Consider the following 18,821-nt stretch of genomic DNA (forward strand, 5'->3'; position numbering starts at 1 on the left):
GGTATAAATGTACGTCAGGGTCTAAATTGAGCATTAGATTTGAGTTAGAGTTTAGGCTTGACTTTAATAGCTTTTAAATCGTCTATTCGTCCAAACTATTAAAGGAAACATAAATTTTATGTTTTTGAAAATTTGTAATTTTTTTTGGTACTCCAATGGCCCAAAAGAAAATCCGCGAATCTTTTCTCTCAAAATCAAAAGTTCAGAAAAGCAAAAATGTGCATTCATATTATTTCTCTATAAATCTAAAATTTTATAAAGATTGAATCACGGAATCACAGAAAATTGGCAAAATTGTAATAAGAAAATTCGCAATTTTCAGTTCTGGGCTAATTTTTAAGGAAAAGTTATTTAAATTCTCTAGTTCCTTTCTTCTTAGTATATTCTAAAGTATTAAATATACGCTGTTCAGTAGAAATCCTTAAGAACCATTGAAAAACAATTTTTCCGTAAAAATTATACCAGAACTGAAAATTGTGAATTTTCTAATTACAATTTTGCAAATTTTCTGAGATTCTGTGATTCAATCTTTTAAAAATTTTAGATTTCGATAGAAACAATTTATTTACACATTTTTGTTTTTCTAAACTTTTGATTTTGAAAGAAACTCGCGGATTTTCTTTTGGGGCCATTGAAGTACCAAAAACAATACAAATTTTTAAAAAATATTTAAAAAACACTTTACAGAAGAGTTGCACAAAAAAAGTTACACTTTTGCACCAGGCGCCGCAAATCACACATTTTTTTTTAACTCACCCTGTATAGTCTATGTTACTTTTACTTATTCATTGAGTTAAATTTTTAATATATTTTTATATGTAAAATTTGATATTTTAGTGATAAACTTTGAATAAAGATTTCAGAATCGACCTTTTTCCAAAAACGCATCCCAATTTTTGTACAGTGAAACCTTAATAAAGAATACATCGAAAGAATTCATCAAATGTCGTATTCTTCACTTTCTGATAATGGAATGTTGCAGATATTTAGTTTTTTAATTAAATGATTATATGGAACTCTTTAAAACTGTTCCCGCATATTTATGGCTATTTATTTATTTTCGCAAACACTGAAATTTACGTAATATAGAATAAAACTCATTGAAAAATTGTCAAGACGACATTTGATAAATTCTTCCGATGTATTCGTTATTAAGGGTTTCACTGTATATGGGGCACAACTTAAAATTTGTCACATATGTTGTAATATTTATCATGCTTAATGTAGTTGAATAAAAAGTTAAATATGATGTGAGTGCCCAAATATGAACGATCAAAGGTAATTCCGTCATCCCTTTGCCTTACTCATGTGTCCTGCAAAACTAAAGTAACATGCAGGCAAGATTAAAATCTTTTATGTTTTCAATCATAACTCCTCCAGTAATTGAGTGAACGAAATTTTTTGAATTTTTGTATTATTTACAACTACTTTACAGGCAAGTTAAGAGAATTTTACTTTATCTAAGGTTCCCAAGACCAATTACAAAACAACCAGAGCGCAGTGAGGGATGTTTTTTAGACAAAATTGGTCGAGGGAACTTGAGGCTTAGTAAATTTTTAAGTTCCCGAAAAAGCCGTGTGGTGAAATGTCATTTTGTTGAGTTTAAAAGGGGCTCGTAAAGGGGACGACATCTATTGGAGAAAGGTTTCAAGACAAGATTTATGATCTACACTTTTTTAGTTTGAAATTAGATTCAACAGCTGAAATTTATATTGAACGATATCACAATATCTCAGTCATATATTTCAAAATTGATTCAAAGTCATTCATATCCTTCCGGCCAAATACAGATTAAGTGCAAACTGAAGTGCGGAATAAAAATTAATTCTATTTCAGAGATGACATTATTTGAAATATGACAGTTGGTAAATAGTTTTGAATGTCTTCTTCTATAATTAGTCAAGTTGTTTGATAACAGAGAGAATAACTAAAAACTATTATATGCAGTCAAATTATAGTAAAAATTGATTTTAATGTAAAATGTATTTATGTAAAATATTTGTTTAGCGAAATAAAATGAAAATAATCTTTAAAATCTAATACAGTACATGAAAGAAGAATAAAACCATTTACTTACTGTCATGTTTCGTGGGACATCCTGTAAAAGGTGCTAAATTTAAAAAATTGAGCAATATAAATTAATTATATTAAAGTTTTCATATTTTCAATCATTACAGTGGTTCCGGATAGTTTTGTTGTAAAAAAAGGAAATTAATGATCTACAAGATCATTACATGATTTGTCTGTAGGCCGATGATAGAATATTTTCAATAAAATCATCCTTCAATCATTTATTAAACCATTAGCCTTTAAACTCGTCATGATGGCCCGTGTCTATAGGGTGGGGGCCACTGCAAACTAAACAGAGGGAGATGGTCAAATCTAGGCGACATTACTGAAACCACTTTGTGACCTCGTAGCTTCACTAGTTTTCATGTCACTCAGATGTTTGATCTCTTTGATCTACCCGGTTACATATTAAAAATTAAAAATATTTTTCTTCTTTTTATTACAACAAGAGGAGTCATGATTAAATATTCAAATGAAAACTACAATAATGGGAGGGATATGAGTGGAAGAGGTAGGGATTGGATTAGGAGAGTAGGGATGGAAAGATTTTTTAAAAGTCGTCTTCTTATACAGATGTCGTCTTTCTACTGTATCAAGGTTGTAAATTAAACATGACAGTCGTACATTATAGTAAAACAAAATTGTCTTGGCTATTTATATGTATTCATAAATTTATGAACATATTAGAAAGGGATATTTAAGTATAGGGGATCTCGGGGATACAGGGGCCAAAAAGAAAACAATACATAGAACGAAACAGCTAGCTTGGATAAGGTGCAAGGGGATACAGGGAATAGAGGATACAGAGGTTACAAGGATAGATAGAATGTTTTAAAGATACACAGGATACCGGCAGTGCAGGGGGATACAAGGGGATACAGAGAGCACACCTGTTAGAATCTAAGAATCTGAGTATCTGACCTAGAATACTACTGATGATTATAGGATTCACAAATCTCACACATAAAGGTACAAGTTACATTAAACATCAAATCATGTAAAAACACATCAAACCACGTAAACTTGTATTTTTTTACTTTGGTAATTTTTATGCAATTTTAAGCAGAAAACGTTACGAAAGTTGTGATTTTTTTAAACACTGCCGGTTGTTTTCATTTTATTTTCTGTAATTATTTACTTGTTTCTATCAATGGCAATATATTTGATATACCAAGAACAAACTAATTGAAGGTAGAAAGAAAGGGAAACCGTCAGAATATTACATCTAACAAGTTTAAATTCTAATCCTTTGTCGCTGTCGGCTTTAATTCATTTGTTTCCTGAACATTTCCCATTTCTTTTGTTTTAAAAAACTGATTTTTTTCCTCCTCAAAATTATTGTTATTTTCATCTATTTTGTATGTATTTTATTTAATAAGATTGTTTTTTGGTATGCAACAATTTTCATTGAATCCCCCTACTCAAAAATATTTTCATTTAATTAAAATAAGAAAGTTTCCGTTGAATTAATTCCGCCAGGTTTTCAAAGGTTTTACAACTCTTCTCTCAACAAACAAAAATTGATCCAATTCTAGGCAACATTATTAAACTTTCCCATCCCTGCTTTTTCTCTTTTAAACACTATAAATATATTTTAAATAACATTTTCTATTAGATATCTTTTAATCTTTCCTCTCACATACATTTACTAAAATATTTATTGTTTCAGGACTTATTACAGCTAGTACACAATTTACAGATTATGTTTCAGGACTTATTACAGCTAGTACACAATTTACAGAATATGTTTCAGGACTTATTGCAGCTAGTACACAATTTACAGATTATGTTTCAGGACTTATTACAGCAAGTACACAATTTACAGATTATGTTTCAGGACTTATTACAGCTAGTACACAATTTACAGATTATGTTTTAGGACTTATTACAGCTAGTACACAATTTACAGATTATGTTTCAGGACTTATTACAGCTAGTACACAATTTACAAATTATGTTTCAGGACTTATTACAGCTAGTACACAATTTACAGATTATGTTTCAGGACTTATTACAGTTAGTACACAATTTACAGATTTAGTTTCAGGACTTATTACAGCTAGTACACAATTTACAGATTTAGTTTGCAACTATAGGCACTAATTACTTGCTATAAAATATATATATATATATATATAACACCTTTAAAGGTTTTTTACCAAGTTCTCTTTTATTAAACAAGATGGATCAAGATGAATCAAATTGGTTCTTATGCAAAATTTGATAATTTACTCTTCTTCAAATGGTTAGTTCTCCCCCAACATTAAACAAAAACAGTCGCACCTCAGTATTGGCTTAGTCAAAAACCTTAGTTTTGTCAAAATTTTCGGAAAAGTCTTTTGTTCATCAAAAAATCCTATAAGAGTCCATGTCAATTGGTGAATAAAAAATGGAGTAAATCGTTAAATCGTAATAATGAACACCCTCAAACTAGGTTTGCTTCAGTTCTTCCGCCTACATATATTTGCATCAAACTGTTCAAGAAAGTATATATAAATATATATATATATATATATGGAGTGCACAGTGAACACCCACGCCTGGGGTTTGTGTAAGAAAGCATGCCCTAGTGTGCTCAAGAGTATGTGTGGTTAGAAATATACTCATCTTAGATAGTTCCTTGCTCAGTGTCAGTTCTACACCTTGCAGTTACAGGGATACGGGAGATACAGGGGATATTGGGAATAGAGGGGGTACAGGAGATACAGGGATACAAGGGATACAGGAGATACAGGATAAACAGGGGATACAGGCTATACAGGCTATACAGGAGATACAGAGGATACAGGGAATACAGGGGTACAGGGGATAAAAGGGATAAATGGGAAATTGGGGATATACGAGATTTAGGGGATACAGGGATACAACTACAAGTGATACAGGGTATACAGGGAATAGGAGGGATACAGGGAATACAGGGGATACAGGGGGATACAGGGAATAAAAGGGGATACAAGGATACAGGGATACAGGAATACAGGGCTACGGGGCTACGGGGATATGGGGATAGGGGATACGTGGATACGGGGATACAGGGATTTAGGAATAGAGGGATACATGAATAAAGGGGAAACCTACGGAATTTCATACTTAAGTAAGATCTGTGAAATAGTTGTTAAAATTAATTTAAAAAATCTAAAGATTAGAATTCTCTATTGCATTTTTCAAATTTCTAAATTTTCCTAATTTACGTTCAATCCATACCTTTCCTTTAATCCTAGGTTCTTTTTCTTTATTTTCTAATTTAAAATAATCATTTATTTTAAAAGGAGCATGTCCGATTCACAACTTTTAACATTTATCTGATCAATATGCAAAAGATATTGATGTTTAATTCTACCCCTAAAAAGTATTTAATTCTATTAAATCCTTCACTTTTCTAAAGGGAAAAATCAGTTATAAAGGGTACTGTTGTGATTCGAACATATCACTTTTTTTAAATGGAGTGTAACTCTAAATGTTATCTATAGTCCCTTTAAGAACTGTGATTTTCATCACCCTGCAAGCCTCCATGAAAAGTTTAGAAGTTAAAGAAGCTTAAGTAATTGTACGTGACTCCCTCCATTAAAGAAAGAAAAAACGAGGGGCATGCCCGTTTAACAACTGTACCATTAAACCCGCAATCAATAATTTGGAAAATAAATGTCGCTTGTATGTCTTGAAAAGTTTTGTCTAGCAAAAAATTAAAACTCAGTTGAAAATGAACAGTTTTCAAAAACAAAAACATGTAAATCTTATTTTAAGGGTACCGTTGTGCATCGGATGCCATTTTGTCAATACAGGTTCACTAGAAATTAAGTTTGCAGTCCCTTCAAGCCCCCCGCCCCCCTAATTAAATTCCTAGACTTCTGAATTTGCTAAAATTTCAGGATTATCTCAAAAAAACAAAATTCCAGACTTAGTGCGGACAAGATAAAGTTATAAACTGCTTTTACCCAGTGATTAGGGGGCCAGCCAGGTGTAGGCCTTGCATCCTAGCATCGGAGCCAACTGTGAGTGATTGATTGTGAAGTGATTAATCATTAAAGAAACATGGCAGTGGTAAGTTTAACTTTTTGTCGCAGATTATTTACTTTTTGTCACAGGCCCGTAACCAGGGGGGGGGTGCAAGGGTGCAGGTGCACCCCCCTTTCTTCTGACAGGGGGGTGCAATGACGAATTTGCACCCCATATAAAAGAAATTGTTTCTCATAATTTTCAAAAATCTAAAATCTTCATAATATCATGATGAGGCCGAGGGACAAGAAGCCTTGATTTTAAATAATTAATTTTTTCCTTAAAGGGAGTGTTCGCGAAAAATGAAAGGGGGTATGGACATAATGCGATAAAAAGCGCTTTTGATCGATACTAATCTTGCTTCTATCTGTTACGTCTATAAGGAGCAAATTGTTAAAGACGTCTCATACCGAATAACTTAGCTATATACAAATGTGGCGAAAGATACTCGATGACTATAGGTTGTAATATCTAAATGATTTGTTTGAAATTAAATTGATTTTTTACGGTCTAAGTAGTATGTTGCAATTTTCTTAATTTGTACGGCCGCTAAGTTATTCGGTATGAGACGTCTTTAACAATTTTCTCCTTATAGACGCAACAGATAGAAGTAAGATTAGTAGCGATCAAAAGCGCTTTTTTATCGCATTAAGCCTACACCCCCTTTCATTTTTCGCGAACACTCCCTTTAAGCTAAAGTACCATTCATTTATTTTTTATGTATATTGTATATGTAAACTGTAAAGTTTCAGAAACTAAAACGTAACCCTTAAAAGCTTAAATACACTTGTTAAAAAGGTTAGTCTTTATAGCTTACATTGACAATGTAATAAAGATAACCATATACCGTCGTAAAAACAAACCAAGCATTGCTTTAAAAAAAAAAAAAAAAAATTTCGCGCGCCTCCTTGCACCCCCCCCCCCCTGAAAAAATCCTGGTTACGTGCCTGCTTTTTGATAATTGTATTTTGAAATGTGTAACTCTAATCCAAAACGAACATCATACGTTATTCAGCAACTTTTTTTTTTCTTCATAAAAGTTTACAAAAAATGCATGTTAAAAAAGTTTTTTTTTATGAAAGTTTAGCAACAGTATGTTGTATGTTTCTGACAAGGACAAAAAGTATGATTTTTTCTATTGTAAATTTCCTTAAAAGTTATTTTTTTTGTAGAAAAAAGTATTCCTTTTTTTCTGACATTTTAATTATTTTAGTTTAATACGCCTAAATTATACTCTGATGCGCATCATTAACAGACAATTTTAGGGAAAATGTCAAATGCATACATTATTTATATTTGTAGTGTAATGATTTGAAAAAAAATTCTTTAAACTTTTTTAGTTAATTTTTTTTCCTTCGCCCCTCCTTCCTTTTCTCAAGCCCCTCCTGAATAAATATGGATGTTCCACATTAAAGAAAATTTGGATGAAACAAAAATTAATGAATTATGTTAATTGTTACAAGGAGAATTTTCATATTGTTTACCATCGGCTCGAATACATATAAATTTCACCTTGTCGGGTAACCCTTGTAAACGTGTACCACAAAACGTCATGATAAGGTAAATACTGCATTTATAGAGTGGCATGTCAAATTCACAAGAGTACCCCTTTAACCTCTATCTAAGGAACACCGAGGAAGAATACTACCTATTTCCTTCGTTGTCGTTGTAGCAAAAATCCGCAAGTCACTATGCCACAGAAATCTCAATCTTTTGTGTAAAAAATAAGGATATCTCACTAATCCTTGAATAAAAAATGTTGATGGATAAAGTAATTTCTTGAGTCTAAAAGTAGATCTTCCTATTCAAGAGTTGTCTGATGCTTATTGTACATTCCAAAGGAGTTGCATTTAAATTTTTTAATTGAAATTAAAATCATTACTTTTACAGGTTTCTAACCGACCAGCTGGTCACCCTCCTCCTGGAATGCCAGATTACGACGACCTCTGTGATGACCTGACCTACGATGAGTTAACCGATGGCATGTCAACTTGTAGCGGGTCGGTCAACGACCTGCTAGATCAGCTAGTCGAGGAAGATTTCAGGTCAGATTAATATTCTGAAAGTTATTGAGTTTTCGCCACAAACTCTAATTTTCTAATGCCTTCATCTATGCAACCCAATGTCGTAGACCTTTGATATTTCAAAATATGTATTCTTTTAGATCAAATAGTCTATATTCAAAATATCAAAAGTTTACAACATTGGGATGCAAAGATTTAGGGATTAGAAAATTTGGGTTTGTGTCAAAACTCAATTTCTTTGTGTTTCAAAGTTTTTTTTTCCATTTCTTCTGTGTATACTTCTGTATACTACTGTATACTGTATACTGTATACTGTATACTGTATACTGTATACTGTATACTGTATACTGTATACTGTATACTGTATACTGTATACTGTATACTACTGTATACTGTATACTACTGTATACTGTTTACTGTATGCTGTATACTACTGTATATCTCAAGCTAAAAAATTTAGGGGAATTTTCCGTTTTAAAATAAAAAAAGTTTTTTTGAAATTTTGATCATCATGAAACCTTTCTTGGTGCTTATATTATAAGTTCAACAAAAAAATAACTCAACTTATTCAAGTTTAACCGTTTTTACGCTAATTATACACAAATAGAGAACGTAAACGAAGAGTTCACATCAGATTTACCCAACCGACCAACCTATTAAACATTGAACATCACAGTATGTTTACGTATTGTGTTGTGTACATGTGGAATCGTCTGTTGTGAATCGGGCTTGCAGAATGGATTAAAATGGATAGGGTCACCCAAGTTTACGGCGGCGGTCCCTTAAAACTTCTGAATGTATTTTCTTAGAAAATATTTAAATATTATCTGCACCCCTCCTCCCCCCCTTCCCCCCACACTTCATTCATTTACTCAACTTCCCCCAGTAGTAGAGCTTCATAAATTATCCTAATCCGGGCTAAATTTTCTGCTTTCTGACTTTACAAGCGTTCAAGCAGTCTCCGGGATATAGGAATTTTGTATGTTTTGCATGGAAATTGGAATTGCATGATATCATATTAGACTGAAATACATATTTTAGACTTTTTACTGTTTAATTTGATCTATTAAAAATGACCCAAAACAGGTCAACTTTTCTAACAAAATTAAAGAAACATTGAATTTAGAGAATATTATGAATTGTTAGTTAACATGTTATGCTCTAGAGAATGTTTATAAAAGAATTTTTTCTTTCAAAAATATTTTCACAGATGTTTTTTATAGAGATTGTTTGGATGAAAGTGCTAGTATTCTGGACGATCTGTCTATCCCAGATGATACAGAAATGCCGGGGTATAAACTTTATTTTAGATACAGTGAGACCCGTAAAAATGTGGCATAAAAAACGACATTTATGTTTTTTTTTCTGTTGTTGTAAAAGCAAAAAAGTGTACAGTAGATTGAACATCAACTTATCAAGTGCGTCTGTGTAAACTTCACAATTACTGTGTTTGTTTGTTTGTTTAAATCATAAATCAAGTATTCCAATTCCACAGTTTATTGTATTGCCTTTAAATTTTACTTCGTGTGCTGAACATTTTTTGTTGCAAACCCAGTATTTTTAGCTCTGAAAATTGTGTACAATATTTCGGGACAAAAATGCGTTTAAGACACTTTCTTACATTACACAGTTATCATTTATGTACAATGGGAGCCAGAAAGCATTAAAAAATCGAATCGAATATTTTTTGTATTAAAAAATATCTGTAACTGTTTTTTTTTCTAAAATTGCAGCCTGAGTTTTAGGCTTATATTTAAAGTTAATGCGATTTCAGACAAAATTTTACTGGTTGTTCTTTACTGAAAGAAAGAACAAAGACAATAATCAGTCTACAGTTTTTTGGTTAACATTGTATTGTTTATTTTAACTCTCGACTTACAATATACAATACAATAATTATTAAAGGGACTGTTTTTTCAAGTGACCCTCTATGCAAAGATGACAAGATTCACAATGGTACCCTTGAAACCTAAATCTAATCAATGCTAAAGAAGAAATTGATGTTTTTCTAGAATTAAAGGAGTTTGATTTTAATAATTCCAACATGTTTTCCTGGAGTAGGAATGTACAATTAACTTTTGTAGAGAAACCACAAATAAAAATATAATGTTTCGAAAACATAACATCAATATCCAAGTCATACTTGATCAGACAAAGCTTTTAAGGGAAACGTTGTAAATCTGGCATTGTATTTGAATGGAGGGTCACTTGAAATTTCGCGTACAGTCTCTTTAAGACCAAGTTTCTTTTCCTTTCAGTTTGAAACCGTTCAGTATGAAGAAATTTATGATGAATAAGAATCTGAATGTGAATCCTCCAAGTACGGACAGAATAAATCCGCAAAAACCGGTTCATGGAGCACATGGCGCGCTGAAAAATGGCGCCGCGGAGATCAGCCATACCAAATATGGCGGAGGGGCAATACAAGAAATAAAACATGACCAGGGAACCAATAACACAATGAAAATATAAAAGCATGAAAAAAAAAAGAAAAATCCAAATTGACATACACATTTTAAAGTAATAATTGATATAATATTGAAAAAAATTCAAAATGTTAAAAAATCTAAAAAAAGTGCATCATCAATATATATTTGCAATTTTTTATAGTGTTTTAGCATTTGGTACCCGTTAGATATTATATATTTTTCTTCTAAGTTTCGAAATGTTGAGTAAAAATGTGAATGTATGGGGATAATTAGAAGATGAATGGGATGGAATGGAGATATTCAAATATGGACATATGTAATTCAGGAGATTTACAACAGAATAGGAGGGGGTAAGGTGGATTAGCTGGAAAGGAGAGGAGTGGATATGGGAGGGTGGGGGGCGGGTCTAGGGAAAAAAGAAAACATAATGAGAAATATGAATCGTGGTTTTGAGATTGAACTTTAGGGTGGCAAGGCTTGTAGGATTCAGTGGTTTAAGTTATTACTCGAATTTTAAATATAAAGTGAAAAAGAGGCATATTTAATTCTTAAGGACTTGGGATTATTATCGTCAAGGGGGGGGGGGGGGGGTAAGGGAGATGGGGTAGATGCAATTTTTTAAGTTTAACGGGTATGGTTGATAATGAAAATAGTTTTAAATTTTTCAAACTGGTTCTATAAAAGGGTCCTGGAACTGGTGATTTCGTCAAAATGTCCGAGAATTCTCAATCTAAAAATATCGTCGGAGAATTTATGCGAGTTCGAGAAGAGAAGTTCAGGTTTGTTTTCATAATACCGTATGGCCCATTAACATGTGGAAAATGAAGACGACATTTAAACATTTTTATGTTCATTTTGTTAAAATGGAAAGTGTGAACAAATGAACGATCATGCTATGTTTCTTGTTCATTGAACTTTTTAAAATCATAATTTGAGTTTAACAATTTTTAAGGGTTCCGCTAAATAAAAAAATATGTTAATATAAATATTAAAATTTTTTTCAGTTCTCTGAGTGGAAAAAATAGCGTTATTCAAGGAAAGTGTGCAAAGTTTTAAATCTAAATTACATGTCATTTATTGCATTGTCATCTGCAAAAACATTCTGCTTAAAGGGACTGTACGCCTATTTTTAAGTGACTCTCCATGTAAAGATGGAAATCCCGATTCACAACTGTTTATTTGCTATTCATTTGCGGTTTCCCTGCAAAAGTGACTGGCGCATTTCTTGCTTTTAAGAAGTAGTGGAGAAACTATCAGAATTAAAAAACTTTTAACGTATAACGACGGTTTCTTCCACATTGTTATTAGATAAAGGTTTCTATAGGGTACCGTTGTAAATCGGGCATTGTCATTTTGTCCAATTGAAATTACGCTTACAGCCCCTTTAAAAGTGCATATAAAGTACCCCAGTTTTTATTTTTGGATTAGAAACACAAATAAGCCAATTCAACTTTTAAATGATCTCATTGCAGGATTAGAATAATTAATATTTCCTATTGGAAGAGCTTCTTGTGAATTTTGTGGATTCTATGATAGAGCCAAATATTCAATTCAAAATATTTATACTTTAATTACACAATAAATTAAAAATAAGTCAAAATATTAAACATAACTGTTAATATTAACATATTTGTCTTAACATATCTGTATGAGCATACCTGTCAACATATCTGTCTTAACAAATCTGTCCTAACATATCTGTATTAACATATCTGCCAACATATCTGCATATAAAGGAGGAAAAACTAATTCTACCTCCAACTTTGACGTAGCTGTTACTTCATTTACACAGCCAAACAATCAGCAACAACTGAACCAACAGCAACAGCTGTATAACCAACAGCTGCTGAAGAAGCAACAATTATTTCTACAGCAACAGGAGCAGTTAAATAATATTCATCGGCAACAGCAAGAGCAGAAACAGCAATTTACCAATGCCGGAAACAGTTCCAATAACGGTAGCATAAATTCTGCCTATCTTGTACAAAAAGCTAGTAATAATGGAATAGTAAATTCAGGCAATATTGAAAGCCCAATTACACCAAATAGAAATTCAAGTGTACCTAACAGAAATTCAAGTGTGTCCAATGAAAATTCAAGCATTTCCAATGGAAATTCAAGCCTTTCCAACGGAAATTCAAGTTTATCCAACGGAAATTCCAGTTATACGGATAGATATCCGCGAAATTCTTCTGGAGGAAATAGTTCACAGTACACTAAACTTAATGGAGATAGATCTTCAGGTTAGTAAATTTAACTTCTAAATTTTGAACAAATGTAAAAAGTAAATGATATGCATTTTAGAAAAAAAAGCTTTTAGATAAAAACAAATTTTTACATAATTTGCATGTAAATCAGCTAATTATTATGCAATTTTAAATATGCAAAAGTTTTTTCAAAGACTTGAGGTGTATTCTTAAGAAAGCTTAAAACAGGCATATTTACTTTGAAGACGTATCTCTGCAAAAAAGTGTGAACGTTTTGCAGAATGCTTACAATGTGCTTTCTATATGTTATTCACAAAAGATGAGACTTCAGCAAAGACTGTATAGATAGCATTAATATTTTCAAAATGCATGGATCTCTTTTTTTACCAAATCAGTTAGTTTAAAAACTTTATTCGAGGCAGAAAAATATGCTTTATAATATTTGAAGAGTTTAAGGTCGTTTGTATAGTCTCATCCATTATAAGCAACCTTTATACCAAATAGATTATCAAGTACAATAGGTGGCAACAGAGGAATGGACCAATTATACACGACGTCACAAGTGTCAAATATAACAAGATTAAATAAAAAAGTGTAAAAACTGAAAATAAAGAACACATAAGAGTGCACTTATTTTACTGTAAGATAAGCAATATTTTAAAATTATCACTATATTAATAATTTTGTCGAACACAAAAACTGAATTGACACTTGTGACGTCAGAATACAGCTGTACCGAAAATGTACAAATTCTACGTTGCCATCTATTGTATTAATTGATTGGTTGATTGATTGACTGTTTAGTAAACTGTACGGACACTGCTGTGTACTCAAGCAACCCCAGTTCGGCCAGGAGTAGCGTGGAGAGTTTTATCAATAATAAACCTGCATCTGAATATACAGGTGAATACACGGAACCCAGAAACCTGTGGAATAGAAACAAAAGACATAAGCAATCTTAGAAATTTTAGTAATTGCAGAAATCAACTATTTAATTCCCAAAATCAACGAGTCATTTACCGAAATCAACTATAATGTAGATATGTAGACCTGAATGTAGATATGTAGACCAGAATGTAGATATGTAGATCTGAATGTAGATATGTAGACCTGAATGTAGATATGTAGACCTGAATGTATATATGTAGACCTGAATATAGATATGTAGACCTGAATATAGATATGTAGACCTGAATGTAGATATGTAGACCTGAATATAGATATGTAGACCTGAATGTAGATATATAGACCTGAATGTAGATATATAGACCTGAATGTAGGTATGTAGACCTGAATATAGATATGTAGACCTGAATGTAGATATGTAGACCTAAATGTAGATATTTAAACCTCAATGTAGATATGTAGACCTGAATGTAGATATGTAAACCTGAATGTACCTGAATGTAGATATGTAGACCTGAATGTAGATATGTAGACCTGAATGTAGATATGTAGACCTCAATGTAGATATGTAGACCTGAAAAGAATCCAGCTATACTGTGCATTCTATGATTTAGGTTAAATAAATAATACATAAAATTCCTATTCTAATGGACCTTTCAGTTGAAGAGTGAATATTTTCAGTAAATGTTTAGCTGGGGAAAGGGTTGGGGAATTAATTCTGTTTCCCCCTTCAAGGGGTTGGGGTTTAATGTGTTTCCCCCTTGCATTTAACAGAGAGTCTCGACAGTATAAATTTGAAATTGATTTATACCTTTGTAATATAACCAATAAGATATATGTACTATAAATAGGGTTTTCGTTCATGCGGCCGACGAGTTTTAACTTTTTTAGTCGAGTACTTAAACACCGATTGTTTTCTGTTCCCACATTCAGTCTAAAAATGATTTTATTTTAAAATCCCCGCTTAGGCTGAGCGGGAAGGGGTGCATACAGGGGGTGGGGTGGCGAAGAGGATCCGCCATCCCTTGGATAAATGTTTATCATGGTCCCAAGGGGCATTAAGCCCGTGGAAAGTAAAACAGGTGAAGCCCCCCCCCCCCAGCCTAAGGGGCATGAACCACCCCCCAGAAAGTAAAAAGAGGTAAAGCCCCCTGGAAAGTTAAAAAGTTAAATTCCTCTAAACGTCCATCCCTGCTAGTGCATTGGATTCTGATTTATTATTGTAATTCCCAACCCCTACCCAACCCTTCACAAACCCCCTTATACGGTATATCATGTCATAAACTAATTTATTTTTCATTGACCCCCCTCCCCTTATTCCTCCACCCCCTAATTCACCCCTTTTTCCCCCTTTCCTCCTTCATACCACTTTCTATTATCTATTCTGTTCTTGAATCAGTTTTCAAACATTTGTTCATGAAACCTTAAATCGTAAAATATTAAGTTATTCTGAGAGATAAGTCACATATTGTTAATTTGATACTCAACTATCTGTATAGTCCGTATTCTGAGAGATAAGTCACATATTGTTAATTTGATACTCAACTATCTGTATAGTCCGTATTCTGAGAGATAAGTCACATATTGTTAATTTGATACTCAACTATCTGTATAGTCCGTATTCTGAGAGATAAGTCACATATTGTTAATTTGATACTCAACTATCTGTATAGTCCGTATTCTGAGAGATAAGTCACATATTGTTAATTTGATACTCAACTATCTGTATAGTCCGTATTCTGAGAGATAAGTCACATATTGTTAATTTGATACTCAACTATCTGTATAGTCCGTATTCTGAGAGATAAGTCACATATTGTTAATTTGATACTCAACTATCTGTATAGTCCGTATTCTGAGAGATAAGTCACATATTGTTAATTTGATACTCAACTATCTGTATAGTCCGTATTCTGAGAGATAAGTCACATATTGTTAATTTGATACTCAACTATCTGTATAGTCCGTATTCTGAGAGATAAGTCACATATTGTTAATTTGATACTCAACTATCTGTATAGTCCGTATTCTGAGAGATAAGTCACATATTGTTAATTTGATACTCAACTATCTGTATAGTCCGTATTCTGAGAGATAAGTCACATATTGTTAATTTGATACTCAACTATCTGTATAGTCCGTATTCTGAGAGATAAGTCACATATTGTTAATTTGATACTCAACTATCTGTATAGTCCGTATTCTGAGAGATAAGTCACATATTGTTAATTTGATACTCAACTATCTGTATAGTCCGTATTCTGAGAGATAAGTCACATATTGTTAATTTGATACTCAACTATCTGTATAGTCCGTATTCTGAGAGATAAGTCACATATTGTTAATTTGATACTCAACTATCTGTATAGTCCGTATTCTGAGAGATAAGTCACATATTGTTAATTTGATACTCAACTNATTGGGGGGAAGGAGATGGATGTGTAAGGAGGAAGGGGGAAGGAGATGGATGTGTAACGGGGAATAGGGAAGAAGATGGATGTGTAAGGGGGAAGGGGGAAGGTATATCTGTTGTTTCATCTGTATTTGAGCTCATTTCATCTTGTTTTTCTTTTCTTGTTGACAAATGAATTGTCAGACTTAGGGTCTCTAGATCTTTTTATCAGAATTGTAAAATAGGTAGATAAAAAGGTAGAGAAATAGGCAGAGAATTAGGTAGATAAATAGGTAGATAAATAGGTAGATAAATAAACATATATGATTTAAGTATCTCTACCTATTGGATTTACACCCAACAGATATACATCGAACACACCGACATACAGACACCCAACAGACCTGCATACAGACACACAACAGACATAAATACATGTACCAAGTACCTAACGAACATACACTTCGGTCACTCAACGGACATACGGTCAGCCAAGATACAGACATACATATACACCAAACATAAAGCCAGACATAAAGCCATCAAACGGACACCCAGTCGCCCAGCGTAGAAGAAAGAAAGTATGGAGAAATTGAATAGCAAAATGCTTCTGTTTATTTGTTTTAAAATCTCATGAATGAATTTATTTATTCTATCTTTTTTATTCCAGCGTAGTTATGCGACGAAAAAAAACTTGCTTTTAAAAACAAAACAATTTAAAACACGAATAATTTCGAAGAACATTAGACAAATAATCTCTACCTTAAGATACAATGGAAAATCACTAGTTTTAAAACAAACAGAAAATAAATATTTAAATCATTTACTTTTGTAGAAAAAGATTTTGAGCTTAAATCGGTCTTGCCATTCTATATTATTAATATGTTGGTATGCATTGCAAAATTTAAAAGAAAACTAATTCAAGAAAAAGGTGCGCAAAGCGCCAACAAAAATGTAGTTCACTAAAATGTAGATGCTAGGACAGAGAGGATATTATTTTAAAAGCTCCAAGGGGGAAGATTAAGGGATATTAGGGTGGAGGGATATTTTATTCCACAAATATATTTATATATATAGACAGGATAAGCTTATAGAACAGGTGGGAGGGGGGAAATATATTTTATGAGTGAAGTTCAAGTTATTTTAGGAATTTTATGTATTTTTAGATGGTCCGGAATTCCGTTTATATATTTTCTTTTTTCAGGTTGAAAACATTAAAAGTTTAAAATAATTCCAGACTGTTTATATGTCGTCTTCATGGACAATGTCGTCTTAGTTTCAAAGAATTTTTCTATATAGTATTTCTTTATTTCTACTATATTAATAATCTTCAAAAACGTTTAAAAAGTGCAGTAGTATGCGATTATACCAATACAATTAAGACGACTTTTTTGTTTAAATTTAATTGTTTGCACGCTTTTTTCGAGTTTACAATTAAGTTTACAAGTAATCTAAGAAAAGCCTTTTAAATGTTCTCTTTGTTTCCATGTGTGTGTGTATCCATGCTGTTTGCATGTTTGATATATGAATCAAAATTGAAATCGAAATTCGTTTTAACTGTAATTAATATAATCGCCCACCACTGTGCAAAAATTAGGATGAGACCTGATACTTTTAAACTTGACAATCTAAAGGTTTGACTTGAATATTTAGTTCTTTAGGTCTGACTTCATCATTTGATAAGAAAGCTTACATTTGTAAAATCTTAATATTTCAATCTTGTCTTTCAGATATTTCAATCTATTCTTCTTGATATTCAAATCTATTTCTCCGTCTACAGGATACCCACAAAGAATAAGACTGTAAGGACGACCAAAAATTCTAAAAATCTGACAATTTATACCTAGATTTTTGGCTTCTGAATTCAATAGAGTATTTTAATGGTTTACTAAATGATCAATCACATAGACAAGCTAGTGTTGGCCTACAAGGAACCCTGTATGCAAGAAAACAGACTGTCCAAATTCCGAACAATTATCTCTGAAGTCTCATCCTTTGTGGGTAACCCTGTTTTTCTTGTAAATGACATTTTGAAAAAAATTCTGAGATCATTAATAACAGAAAATTGACTTCGGTGTTACAATTATTAACTAAATCTACTTGAACTCCCCTTGTTTCTTGTTTCATCATTTGTCTGCCATCAGCGATTCTTCATATTTCAGTTTCAAGTAGTAAAAAACTGTCCTCTTTATACATTTTAAAGCATCTTTTCTTCATTAATTGGGGGTGTAAAGGGACTGTATATGAAATTTTAATTGACCCGTCATCTAAAGAGTAGCAGGTCTGATTTACAACGCGTATCTTTAAACCTTTGTCTGATCAAAGGTAAATTATGTATCCATGTTTTTCTAGCTGAAAAATGTGTTATATTGTGGTTTCTTTAACAAAGTACTTGTTCAAATGGCACCGTTGTGAATTAGAAATGCCTGTCTAAGATTGAAATTATGTCTACAGTCATATCTCTAGAACTATTTTATAACTCAATTATTCTATTATATCTCTAAAACTCTTTTATATATCTATTACTATATTATATCCGTATTACTATATTATATCCTCTATTACTCTATTATATCTCTATTACTCTATTATATCTCTATAACTCTATTATTTCTCTATTACTCTACTATATCTCTATTACTATATTATATCTATATTACTTTATTATATTACTAAATTATATCTCTATAACTATCAGGCGCGTACACAGGATTTTAGCCAGGGGGGGGCAAGATTTCGCGCGAAGCGCGAAAAAAAATTTTTTGCCCCCCCCTGGAATTGTTTTGTTCAAAAAGTC

At 32.2% G+C, this 18,821-nt stretch overlaps 1 protein-coding gene across 3 annotated transcripts in view; it reads left to right on the forward strand.

Annotated features, from left to right (window-relative positions):
• The first annotated feature begins 5,770 nt into the window (after positions 1 to 5,770).
• The window catches only part of LOC111699001 (uncharacterized), a 59,709-nt gene continuing 46,658 nt past the window's right edge, over positions 5,771 to 18,821 (forward strand). For 2 of the 3 annotated variants that reach the window (XM_023469519.1, XM_023469521.1), the window contains exons 1-8: positions 5,771 to 6,111; positions 7,957 to 8,111; positions 9,314 to 9,382; positions 10,349 to 10,535; positions 11,204 to 11,298; positions 11,524 to 11,555; positions 12,256 to 12,762; positions 13,531 to 13,629. In XM_023469519.1, coding sequence (XP_023325287.1) covers positions 6,103 to 6,111; positions 7,957 to 8,111; positions 9,314 to 9,382; positions 10,349 to 10,535; positions 11,204 to 11,298; positions 11,524 to 11,555; positions 12,256 to 12,762; positions 13,531 to 13,629 — 1,153 coding nt within the window. In that variant the 5' untranslated portion in view covers positions 5,771 to 6,102. The remainder of the gene's footprint in view (positions 6,112 to 7,956; positions 8,112 to 9,313; positions 9,383 to 10,348; positions 10,536 to 11,203; positions 11,299 to 11,523; positions 11,556 to 12,255; positions 12,763 to 13,530; positions 13,630 to 18,821) is intronic. The other variant, XM_023469520.1, reaches the window with a different exon arrangement.

This window comes from Eurytemora carolleeae, unplaced genomic scaffold, assembly GCF_000591075.1.
Source record: "Eurytemora carolleeae unplaced genomic scaffold, Eaff_2.0 scaffold337, whole genome shotgun sequence".
In the NCBI taxonomy this organism is placed as follows: Eukaryota; Metazoa; Arthropoda; class Copepoda; order Calanoida; family Temoridae; genus Eurytemora; species Eurytemora carolleeae.